This window comes from Haemorhous mexicanus, chromosome 10 (assembly GCF_027477595.1).
Source record: "Haemorhous mexicanus isolate bHaeMex1 chromosome 10, bHaeMex1.pri, whole genome shotgun sequence".
NCBI classification, from domain to species: domain Eukaryota; kingdom Metazoa; phylum Chordata; class Aves; order Passeriformes; family Fringillidae; genus Haemorhous; species Haemorhous mexicanus.
The window spans coordinates 22596998-22608689 of record NC_082350.1 but is presented as its reverse complement, the minus strand read 5'-3'; the positions used below and the strand labels follow the sequence as shown (position 1 = coordinate 22608689).

The following is an 11692-nucleotide window of genomic DNA, read 5'->3' as shown; positions in this document are numbered from 1 at the left end:
AGCCAGATAAAGGCCAAAGGCCAGGCTGTAAGAAGGGCAGCATGAAGTTTAACATTTCAGTTTGTTTTGCAGAGTGTTCAATACAGAGTCTCTACCCAAGAAAGAAAAACACCTAAATGGCTCACTGAACAATATGGTATGGTAAATACCATCATCCCTGTTACCACCTATTTTTTTGAGCTGTTGAAAAGTTTAGTCCAGCACTAAATCGCTTTAGTCCTGAGCTTTAAAATGCTTTAGCAGCTCAGAAGCACTTTGGCAGCTCAAATGCTCTTCATGAGGCACCCAGCATCCCAAATCGCTTTAAGTCTAAAGTACCCTAAAAAAAAAAAACAAATGGAAACATGTTCAGATACAAATGTCAAGAACAAAGGCCACAGTGCTGGTCTGGGATTTGACAGACTTGTCTGTTGCCAGGAAGACCTGAATCTTGGCCAGCACAGAATCCAACATCTACTCTTACAAATGTAAAGCACTTGTTATTTTGAGGGAACACCAGTGGTATGGTCTAAGTTCAGCCTCTACTGTCAGACAAATGGCCAAAATTACTCACTTGTTTACCTTTTTTAAACTCATTTTCAGACTAAGTATCTCCCTCATACCACAGAAATGGTAAATTTCTTAGGCACATGAATTAGATTGATATCTATCACTTAAATTATTTCAAAATCATCAATAGGTCAAAAGCAACGAACAAAGTAATAACAATACATCTAATTTATAAACAGCTGGGGTAATGAAACACAGGACTTCACTTTTATCTCATTTTTGGATAAGGAGTATAGTTCCTGTCTTTGCATTTCCCTCACTGTTACCTCTACCAAATGCTGGCTGGACTCCTGGAGCTGTAACTCTCTATCTGCAGGATAAGAACACTTCAGCATTACATTTTCCTTCTTTCAGAAGACAGAAAGAATCCACTTCATCAGCAGTAAATGGGGATGGAAATTCAACTCCTTACTTAAAAAAAAAAATTAAATCTAACCATTTGCTGTGCAAGTCTAGGGTGAGATGAATGTACAGATGCTCCTGATGCTGCCTTCAGAGCCAGCTTGCTCCTTCTGCCAACTCCTCAACTCAAAGCATTCCATACACGATAGCTTTTTAACATCTAGGCTCTGGGTTGCAGGACTTCCTTCCTTTACAATTATTAATGATGTATATATTAATTACATATATTAATTTAATAATTAATATAAACTAATAATTAATCTGAGCCTTACTGGTTTTATCACTGTTTTCATCACTACAAAACATGTTCTTTTACCTTTTTTACTTCAATTTGGCAGCCTTAAGGGGCTGATGTCATTTGGAACAGATAACTTCTACAATTTATTTCCATCTGCTTCACTTAGTTTACAGTAGACAGGGCTCCAAACTACTACAATTCTGAAATTAAACCAAAGACACCTGCCTTCCTAAGTATGAGCATATCACTGCTCTCAGACAAACCAGGGACTGAAGGCAAAGGCTTGGGTTTAATTACCTCCTTTTGAGCAGGTGTGATTTTCCAGCACCCTGATTTTCCTTGCATTGTAGGATCCAACAAGTCAGTGTAAGCAAGGGAAATATTTGCATTGTCCTGAAAACTGGACATTTCTACATGGAAAACAACCCATGGGCATGGAAGGATCCAGCTGTGATTTGCTTAGCTGGGAAACAACCTGCATAACCTTCTCTGTTTCTCATTGATAAATGCCTTATTCCTCTCTTTGGTGCTGCTGCTTCAGTTCTTTATAGCAGCAGAATTGTTGCTGTCTCCCCGCAGCATGACTCCCCGGGAGCACATGAGGAAGATGTCCATCCTGGGGGAACAGGGATCACTGGAGGAAAAGCACCTGTACCGGCTGGCAGGCAGCATGGCAGCAGGAGGTGAGCAGCAAGGAACCCCACTGCACACGTGCTTATAGAATTGCTGGCATCTACAACCTACAAGAAACAGCCAGCAGCAGGGTTGATGTCTCTAAAAGGTTATTTCAAATTTATCTTAGGAGTAACTGCAGAAATATTTTGCTTAAGGTAATTAAAAATTAATACAGAGGGCTCTTGGAATTCAGTATTTGATTAAGAGATACTGAGCATCTGGAAGACAAGTAAATGGCAAACAAGAACTCAGAACAAAAGCCACAGCTGGACATTATGATGTTCTGGTTCACCACTGTGGGCTTTTTTTTCTAGAGCTACTTTCTCAAGAAAATGCAGGTTCCACCTAGTATGATTTTTCTTAAAATTAACCTGTATTAGAAATGAAAACCCTCTCAAGCAGAAAGCTTAACATCCATGGCTATCTTCTGTTTCACAGTATTATGCAAATTATTATTCATTGTAATTTGTCCTTTGATACACTTGACTGAGCACATCCTATTTATTTTTACTGCAGTTTGATTGAATAAATCTACATTATTTAAACGAAGTAGTTCAGGTGTCAGTGAAAACATGTTTTCAATTGCTGCTATTAAAAAAAGGTGTGAATTGTACTAGAGGAAACAAAACAAAACATTTTTTTTCTGGTTAGGTTATACCGCAGCCAGCATCACTTCCTAACTTACCCCACTGAGAGCAGAACTGTGTGTGCTTTGCAGAACTGCGGCAGCGGCAGGAGATGCTGATGAGGAACCAGCTGATGGCAGTAAACCCGCAGCTGATGGGGCCAGGCCAGCAGAGGATGCAGGCGATCCCCGCCCAGTTTGAGCCGCGACTGGTGGAGAGGTACCGGGCACCAATTTCGGTTCCAGCACTGCAGTTAATCACTGTGTGTGCTGTCTCCGAGGCTGTATAGACCTTTGGTGATTCTTTACTAAACGATATTCTCTGCATATCTGAATGGCTTTTTTTTCCTCTCAGAGATCTGCTACCTTCAACTGAAATGATGGCCTCAGCTGACCCCAGACAAATCCACATAGCATCCCACCTGGGACCCACAGTCCCACAGCACCCCAACATGCCAAACCTGTTGTCCAACCGTGTCTACCCAGGCCCAGGTAACAAACACCCTCTGCATCCTGAAAAGTGGGACCATGTGGATCAGAAAGCCAGTTGAACTTGTTAGCTTTCCATGGGTTTATAGGTAGTGTCAATAAGTTTATTTTATTTAGAAAAACAGTCTCACTAAAAAGAGGCAGCCTGTGCAGCATGTCCATTTTATCCTTATATTAAATACAGTTCTCAGTCTTTTGCATGTTTTTGTTCCCTCCTTTTCTTTTTGTATTTTCTAAGCACTTTAACACCCAAACAAAAGGCTATAGCTAAAAAAATAGCTCCTCATCAACACTTTTACAGTACATTTTACTCTTCCTCTTATATGAGTATTGGCTGCTTTATACAGATCATATTCTCTAATGATAATACCACATGCCACTTAATTCATGTAGGGCAAATACAAGTCCTTTTAAATAAAGGCTCAAAATTAGAGGGCACAGCTCCAAGGGGAAGGCTGGACATCACAACTATGGCATTCATGTCATGCTGCATTAAAATTTACATATTACTTTATACAAAGTGAGCTCAAGAGTTTTTCTTTGAGATGAGTGAATGTATTTTCAATGTCACATCAATACACCAAGAAAAAATTCTGATTTCAGCTTCTTTCCCTGCCTTAACACGGATCTCAAGAGGAAATGTAATTTAAAATTACACAGCCTCCAGGATGAAAGCAGTCTTGAAGGAGCAGGTTTGCTTTGCTCAACTGAGGGCTATTATTTTCTGAGCAGTTATATGTACTTCAAAGGCATATGTCACCAAATAAAACCACCCTTTGTGGTTAATGGCAGGTATTCCTAACTACAGATCTGATCCTGAAAACACCTGATGATGAACTTCATGTTTTTTCCACATATTGCCACCAAAACTATGACAACAAATAGGATTTAACTTGAAATCCTATCACTTTCCTGGTGAAGCCCGCAGTTGAAGACATACAAAGTTTTTAAAAGTGTCTCTTCATTGCTTTGGGGGTTGTGCATTTGCATGAGGAAACCAGTGAATTTTAAAGATTTTTTTATTCCCTTTCCCTCTAAGGATACAGCTTTCTGCAACCAGAATCCATGGAAGCTGTGGCCAGAAGACAAGAACTGGTTCAAAAGCAAAATATTGCCAGGTAATCAATAGCAAGGTTTGTTCTGAGGTGAATGCCAAGATTAAAGCAGCAAAGTGACTGAGATTGTTTTTCAAGTCACCCAAAGAAGCAGAGGGCCCTTATCAATTAAGGCCTGAAGCTACTGACTTTCTGCTTGCCTTATTTTGCTTTTATTCTTAAAATGATGTGACAAAAATAAACAAACCCCTTAGCTTGGTTAAAGGAAAAGAGCAAGCTACAGCCACAGCCCTTGAACTGCAGATCCAGACACCCTGAAGTTACAAAAGTTCAGAAACAAATTCAAACTTTGCAGCTGTGTGATATCACACACAACACTTCAGGCCTGTATCTGGGCCCTAGGGATGAGCAGCTGTGTCTCCACCCTAGCAGGGTGGGCAGCTTTCCTAGTTTGACAAAAGAGTTGGAATAGCAGAGTGACTGCAGGAAGTCCAGTTTTTGTACTCGTACCAGTTGCAGTGTAGTCAGTAGTGGATTAAGAGTCCAGCAGTGCCCTCCCTCATGGCCACACTGTTTCCACAGAGGAACTCTAACTTCAGACACTCCTGCACTGGCTGCACTACTCAGTGGGAGTGCCCCTCACACAGTGAGAGTAAGAGCAAAGAACAGCCAAGTTCTGTACATTCATTGGAAAATAATTATGACAAAAATGTTTTGAACTTTTAAGTCAGCAAAGCTTGATTGCTGAACTCCTCCAAGCACAAGATTTGCATCAGCAATGCATTTCCTATAGCTCTTGCCACATGGCAAAAACCCTGAGAAAAACAAGTGAAATAATAAGCAGCAAACATGGCCATCTCATACACCCACAGCCACATCAGAGCTGGTCCTGCCTGTTCAGGCTCTTCCCTCAGCCCACCAAAAAGCAAAACTCCAACATGAAAGAGCTCACCTACACCATAAAAACCTTTTACATTAGTTTTTTGCTACCCTGACAATTTCTACTGTGTTCAGACAGCCTTCTGCGACACAGGTTCCCTTTAGGGCTGCCCTTGCTCCAAACCAGGTGATGACAATCTCCTGCACTTGGTGCAGCAGTGCTGCTGAGCACCTGGGTTGAAATCCTTGTTCTCCAAGGGACCCTGCCTCATCCCAAAGCTCTGTTTGCTGGTCCTGACAGGAACACACTATCTCAGCTGGAGGAGGAGGCAGGAATGTAATGCTTTCTACTGTTTATTGTCACCTCAAGAGCTGGGTGGGAGTAATGACTATCAGGCAAAATGTACAAGGACACGGTACATAGACAAAACACTTCCTTTGTATCTCTGAAAGCAGAAAATCAGTAAGTTGGAGGTTGTTTCAAAGATTAAAAGAAGGCAGAGAAAAAGCCCTGAATGGTGTGATCAAATAATTCCTGCTCATACCAAAAATCTGCATAGATAGCTTTTGCCCAAACTGTTTTCCTGACAATTTTACACTCTCCTGAAGATCAGACTCTCTGTGACCTGTTATACTCATTGCAGTGCTAAGAAAGCTGTCTTGATGCACTTTAAAGTGCTTTAGTTCCCAGGCTCTTTTCCAAAGATGCAGAAATCCCACTGAAAGCTCCTCAAAGGAGCTTTACCTTTCTGTTTGATCACTGGCCTGGCTCCAGAGAAAGGTGATACCAGCAAAGGTTGCTACAGCAGAGACAAATACTACTATTACAAATACAATACAAATACTTGTATTCTCTGTATGCCACTGGCAAGCCCTCCCATCCATTATGACAGGAGCAGGAAGCTGGCACAGACTCTGGAGTGTTCATCCAGAAGGAAGGAGATCAGTGAACACTTCCCACCAGGATCTCACCCTTTCACACTCTCAGGCACCATGTTCAGGTGCCAGGCACTAAGTCTACTCAAGAGACTTAGCATTAGCTTACTCTGAATAGATGCATATTCCATAGATAATGCCATTCTTGTTCTTTATAATTTACAATATCACTGGAATTCTCCAGTTTTCGGTACAAACTTCTGAGTGATAAAATAAATCAATTATTTTCTTTAGTCTTCAACCCCTAGACTCTGGAGACTATTTTCCAAATGTGAATATAATCCTCATGTCTGGATTGTCAATATGCAAATAACACTTTTTTGTCTGAAGTATTTTCCAGAACCATGACATGGAAGACGCGTTTTCCCTTTCTTTTAGCTTACTATCTGTAACGACAGCACATTAAATACAGCCAGGTTTGCCATTCCATCTGCAGTTTGTACCCTCTCACACACAGCAATGTAAGGGAGACACAAAACAAGCAGTACTCTTGCCTATTCATTTATCTGAGTTTCATTCTGCTGCTGAAAAAAAAAAAAGGTGATGAAGGAACCGAGCTGCCCTAACTGCTCATGCTCTGTGTGTCTCTTAGAATGGAAATGGAGATGAGTGCTATTTTTCAGCAAAAGGAAATGGAGAAAGCCCATCGGAAAGGACTCCTGGGCCTGGAAGCCCCTTTCCTTTACCACGGGATGCCAGCAAGTCCCATTGCTTTCCGTGGCAGGCACAGACTCCCTGAAGGGCACCTTGCCAACGACCTGTACGTCCATCGGACCACCCTGGATGAGATCCATGGCAACACCATGCTCATGGCAAGCAGCCCGTACCCGCCGGTCACCACCCTGCAAAGGGAGAGGGGGCGCCGCCCAGGGAGAAGAGCTGGAAATCACAAAACTGCCGAGGGCAGTGCCAACGGCACAAAGAACCAGGCAGATGACAAATCCACAGACTCTGCCTCAGCTGCAGTGGATGAGGAGAAAGAAGAAAAGAAGGAAATAGAGGTGGAGATGCCAAACAAACACGAGCAGAGCAAAAACCAGACTGAGCCAGCAGTAGTTGCCAAAAACTGCAAAGAGTTTGAACAAGGTTTGAGAAAAAACTGTGCTACTCATGAAATTCCAACTGAAACCACCAGCTGCAGCAACACTAATGAGAAGGAAGTCAATAGCTCCTGTGCTGCTTTTGATGACAAGTACCTGTACCCTTCTGCAATCCCATTCTCAGCATTACCATATGGATTTCCAGTGCCCAACAACCCATTGCTACCTTCAGGTTTGTCAGATCTCCAGATTAGAGTGGCATGTTGATATAATCTGGTTTTATTGATTTGGTCTCTCAATTGCTCCTTCTGTTTTAAGTGAATTTTTGGTATGGTAGAGTCATTGCAACTAAAAGTAGAATTCTAATGCTGCAAACAGCAATATCTGTATTCAGTTCATGTTTTAAAAAGGAATTTCAATTTAAAAAAAAACAAAATTGCTGAACAAAGTTGTGAGTTAGCCTGTCTCTTCAGTTCACAACTTTTCTCTATGTCCTAACTCACAGTAGGCACCATGGACTAGCAAAGGCTTGAATCTGTTCTACTGAAATAGTAGTCAAATTAAAGTAACAGTAAAGTCTAAAGAAGAAAAAACACTGGATAATGCACTCATTAGAGGAAGTCTTGCAGCATGATTTTTATGTGTAGTGACTGGTAGGTACAGCACCTACCAGTAAACAAAAGAAGCCACCAAAAAAACCCCTTCAGAACCAGGTTCTGCTCATTACCTGGTGATTTTGTGTCTAGGACTCTTGTATCTGCAAGTGACTAGACCCTGGTGTTAACACATTAGGTTGTAAAAGGTGTAAAAATTCTCATGATAACAATCATTTCCTCTTGATTTGCCAGCAAAATTCTACCAAAATAACTTCTGTGTTTCCTCCTCAAAGGAGCCCATGGCCTGATCCTGAATGGAGAAGACATTTCTTCTGTCGAAGACATTCGCAAATGGACAGTTGATGATGTGCACAACTTCATTGCCAGTCTCCCAGGCTGCTCAGATTATGCCCAGGTGATTATAAACATTCACCATATTTTCAGATTTAAATGTCAGCAAGCAAATGTAAATGTGGGAGGGTAGCTGATTGTCCTGAAATTACAAGTATAGTAGTAGTTTTCTTTGTGCAGTTAGAAGATAAATACAAAGATAAACAGTAAAATTATTATTTCTTCTTTTTATTGTTTATGCCTCAGGGTTGAGCATGAAAAATAACAACCAAAGTCTATTTTAGCACACTATGATGTGTTTTATCATTTCACCAGATATTTAAAGACCATGCTATTGATGGAGAAACCCTTCCACTGCTAACAGAGGAACATCTCCTGGATACAATGGGATTAAAACTTGGACCAGCATTAAAAATCCGCTCTCAGGTATGATCATTAAATGTATGCCAAGATGGTGAGTCACAGAGGCATGGAAGTGCCAGAAGATGACAGGAGGGAATTTTTCCAAACTAAAGCACTTTTTTTCACTGGTAAGGTAATTGCCACAAAACTGGGAGAAAATAAATTACTCCAGCAAAGTTTTCTCTTGCTTCCCTGCATGTTACCATGGCACACAGAGAGAGAGTAAGGAATATGACATTTTTCAGTAACAGACTCTCCCTCTCTGTTTGCAGTTTTCTGCCCTTAATTTCATCCACTAATATAAACTCTCTCTGTGTTTCTATTGCTGCCAGTTCTTTTCCTTTTCTTTAACCCCTTGAACTCTCTCACTCTTCTCTCATTCCAACCACCTGCCCCACTCCTGGCTGGCAGTTTGCCTCCCCTCTGTCCCTGGGTGCTGCAGCACCTTGGGAGCAGGAGGATCCTGCTGTCAGGCCCAACAGCCCTAAGCTGGGTATTGACAAGCTCCTTCCACAACCTGGGTCTAGAAAAATATAAAAGAGTGAAAATGGAAAAGATTTTTTTCACAAGAATTTGATAACCCTTTGGGATGCCTGGGATGTCCCTGGTGCTGCTGCACCAGAGTCAGGCTTGATGTTTAATGGCTTTAAAAGCAAGAAGTAATTGCTGCAATTGTGCCTCTGTCTTTAAAGGTGTCCCGACGTCTGGGCAATGTGTTCTACATGATGAATGTCCCTCTGTCCGTGCCCCTGCCTCCTGCTGCAGGGAAACCTTCAGAGCAGCCCTCTGACATGGCCTCCCCTCTGCACTGCAACAGCAACGGTGACACCCTGGACAGTCCCTGCTCCCAGGACCCAGAAACCTCCCAAGCAGTGGAACAGATGGTTTCAGAAAGCAGGGAAAATCCATGTGACACAGCTGGATCCCAGGCTGACTTCCAGATGACTGCTTTCCAGAAAAGTTGAGCAAAGTCCAGGACATAACATGTTTTTAATAATCCAGGAACCTCTAGTTACAAAGTGTTTGAGAAGAAGCTACAGCCTGAAACCTCAGTAAGGCTGGGGCTGAAGGAAATAAATTGTCAATGCAGCATGAGGAAGTATCTGAAAGGCATTCAGAAATGCAGCTACAGGTTACTGCAATTACTTTCAAGTGCAATTCATTGAAAAGAATACCAGTAGAGTTAACAGGTAAATTGAATTTTTCATTGATGTCCAGGGTTATCACTGAAAGCTGTCAGAGACTCAGAGTGCACTGTGTGCCGTGCAGTGTGTTCCAGTGGGCAGCTGAGAAACTATATGGAAAGGTCACAGCTTCCAAACATAGCTGACTTCTGCTTCTGTTGAACAAAATTTATACAGAACATTCATATGGAATTCATTGGGACAGTATGGAACTGCCTACAGAATAGAGACAAATATACCCTAGACTCAGCAGTTTGAGTTAATCCATTGCTGCTCCAGAACTAAGCCTTTATAAGTGCCTGGCAAGGCTATAGAGCTTATAAAGATACACAGATTGAACATGAAAATACCATGCGTGACAGCAATTTTAATTATTCCAAAGCACTCTTATCACCAGAGCTGGAATTTGCTTTTCGTGACTGCAAGCTGAGATGAGTCACAAGCCCCTGCCACTAAGGCCAGTCACTGGGACAGTGACACTCCTTGCAGGCAGCAGGCTCAAAACCACAAGGTTCCTGCCAGCCTCTGCCAGAGCACCCTTCCCATCAGCTCACCTGGGCAAGCTATGGAAAGCCCTTCCCTCAGCACCACGTTCAGTGTTCTTCACTTTGGAAGAGGCCATCAGTTTAGCCTGAGAGCTCCCTGTTCTCTGGAAGAATATGGTTTCTCCTCACTTCTGCTACTGATGAGTCATTATCTCACAGCAAACAAGGACATGAAATAGAGCTTTTAGCTAAGGACAAATCCCCAGCATTTATTGTGATTCCTGCGTGACTTATCCTTGCTCCCTTTTTAGGGGTTTGGTCCTACACTGGTTTTCCATGCAGACTTTGGAAGTTGGTATACTTCCACTCTCCTCCCTCAAGAACTCTTCTTTCTTCTAGAGGACACACAAATGTCTTTGACAAAATCTAGTTCTGAAATTGAGGGTTGATAGATTGCGGACCTGCTGTATGTTGCTACTTTAGATTCTCTCCCCTTTGTTTAGTTTGTGTGGCCTCAAGTACTGAAACCCCAAGAGGTATGAAGCTGTTTAGATGGTGAGTGGCTAAACACAAGGAGGGGAAGTATTTCCATATTCTATTTTTTTACTTTAGCCAGAGAGAAATTGGTTTATGTTTTTGTTATATTTGTGCACTAGATAATGTGTGATTAGATTTTTGCAACTTTCAATTAGATGTCCATCTTACCATGCTGTCCAAACTTTGCAGCCTTTGGAGAAATGGCAAATATCTATATTCTTTTTAGCATATGAAAACAATTTCTAATTTATCTTTTGTACAGTTGACAATCATGTTGACAATGTCACTTATCTGATTAAACAGAGTTAATGACTTGGTTTCCTAATGGCATCCTACTTCCTCTGTGTGAAATATTCGACTCAATCCACATGAGACCTTCTCCACCCTGGAAGAGGAATCTCTGACACTGTTCAGGGGAATCAGGCCAGGAGATGTCACTGCTAAGCCACTCGGTCACCTGCTGTTCCTCCAAAGGGAAATGCAGCACACCCGAAGTACCGGGGACACGTTAATGGCAACGATACAAAGAAACTTTACTTGTTTTTCTAAAGTAACAGCAGAAAATCTTGACTTCAAGTCCCTTATGCCAGGGAGGAAGGATTGAAATGTGGTTCTGAAGAGCGTGGTTATTTTTGTAAATGGGTCAGACAATGCCAAAAGCTGAGCAAGTTGGGATGCAAAGTTTGCAGTCTTGCATTACTTCCGCAATTAAAAACAAAACAAAACAAAACAAAACAATAAAAACCCCACCAAACATAGGATCCTTTGCACATACTGCCCAAAATTACAAAAGGAATTATTTCATAGCTTCCTGTACTGGGGGAGATGTGCTGCAGCAGCCAAAATGCAATAAGCCCTGAACAGTAAACAGCTGTGAAGTAAAATAGGAAGGAAAGGGATTTACCTAAACAGACACACTAGATTCTATTTCTAATGGAGGATATACCACTGGTAATGAATGTTTCCTCCCCTACAAACAATTCAGAGAAAATGAAAATAAAAGGTATAAATAATTTAAAAGTATATAGAATCAGTAGACAGACCAATATTTCCAGAGGTTGATGTGTTTTCAAGAATTGTGTTTATATGTAAAGATTGAGGCCTTACTGATTCTCATGTTCTTTTTGGACATTTATTGTTTATTCCAGCTGCAAAGGGGTTCAGGTATCAACCACAAGTACCTAAGAAAGGTGGCAGAACTCCGCTTCCTAATAACTTTCTAGTGCCTGTGCCACCACTGCATTGATTT

At 41.6% G+C, this 11692-nt stretch overlaps 1 protein-coding gene across 1 annotated transcript; it reads left to right on the top strand.

The window, feature by feature from the left end:
• Positions 1 to 1769: 1769 nt before the first annotated feature.
• On the top strand, positions 1770 to 10761 carry SAMD7 (sterile alpha motif domain containing 7). The gene is made up of 8 exons (XM_059854895.1): positions 1770 to 1872; positions 2583 to 2709; positions 2845 to 2981; positions 4018 to 4096; positions 6441 to 7120; positions 7778 to 7899; positions 8151 to 8261; positions 8930 to 10761. The coding sequence occupies exons 1-8, from the start codon at positions 1770 to 1772 to the stop codon at positions 9200 to 9202; spliced, it is 1632 nt and encodes a 543-aa protein (XP_059710878.1). The 3' UTR covers positions 9203 to 10761.
• Positions 10762 to 11692: the final 931 nt, after the last annotated feature.

Coding starts and splice junctions, on each gene's coding strand:
- SAMD7 (XM_059854895.1), top strand. CDS start 1,770: ATGACTCCCCGGGAGCACATGAGGAAGATGTCCATCCTGGGGGAACAG. Junction 1,873..2,582: donor AGGCAGCATGGCAGCAGGAG/GTGAGCAGCAAG, acceptor TGTGCTTTGCAG/AACTGCGGCAGCGGCAGGAG. Junction 2,710..2,844: donor GAGCCGCGACTGGTGGAGAG/GTACCGGGCACC, acceptor TTTTCCTCTCAG/AGATCTGCTACCTTCAACTG.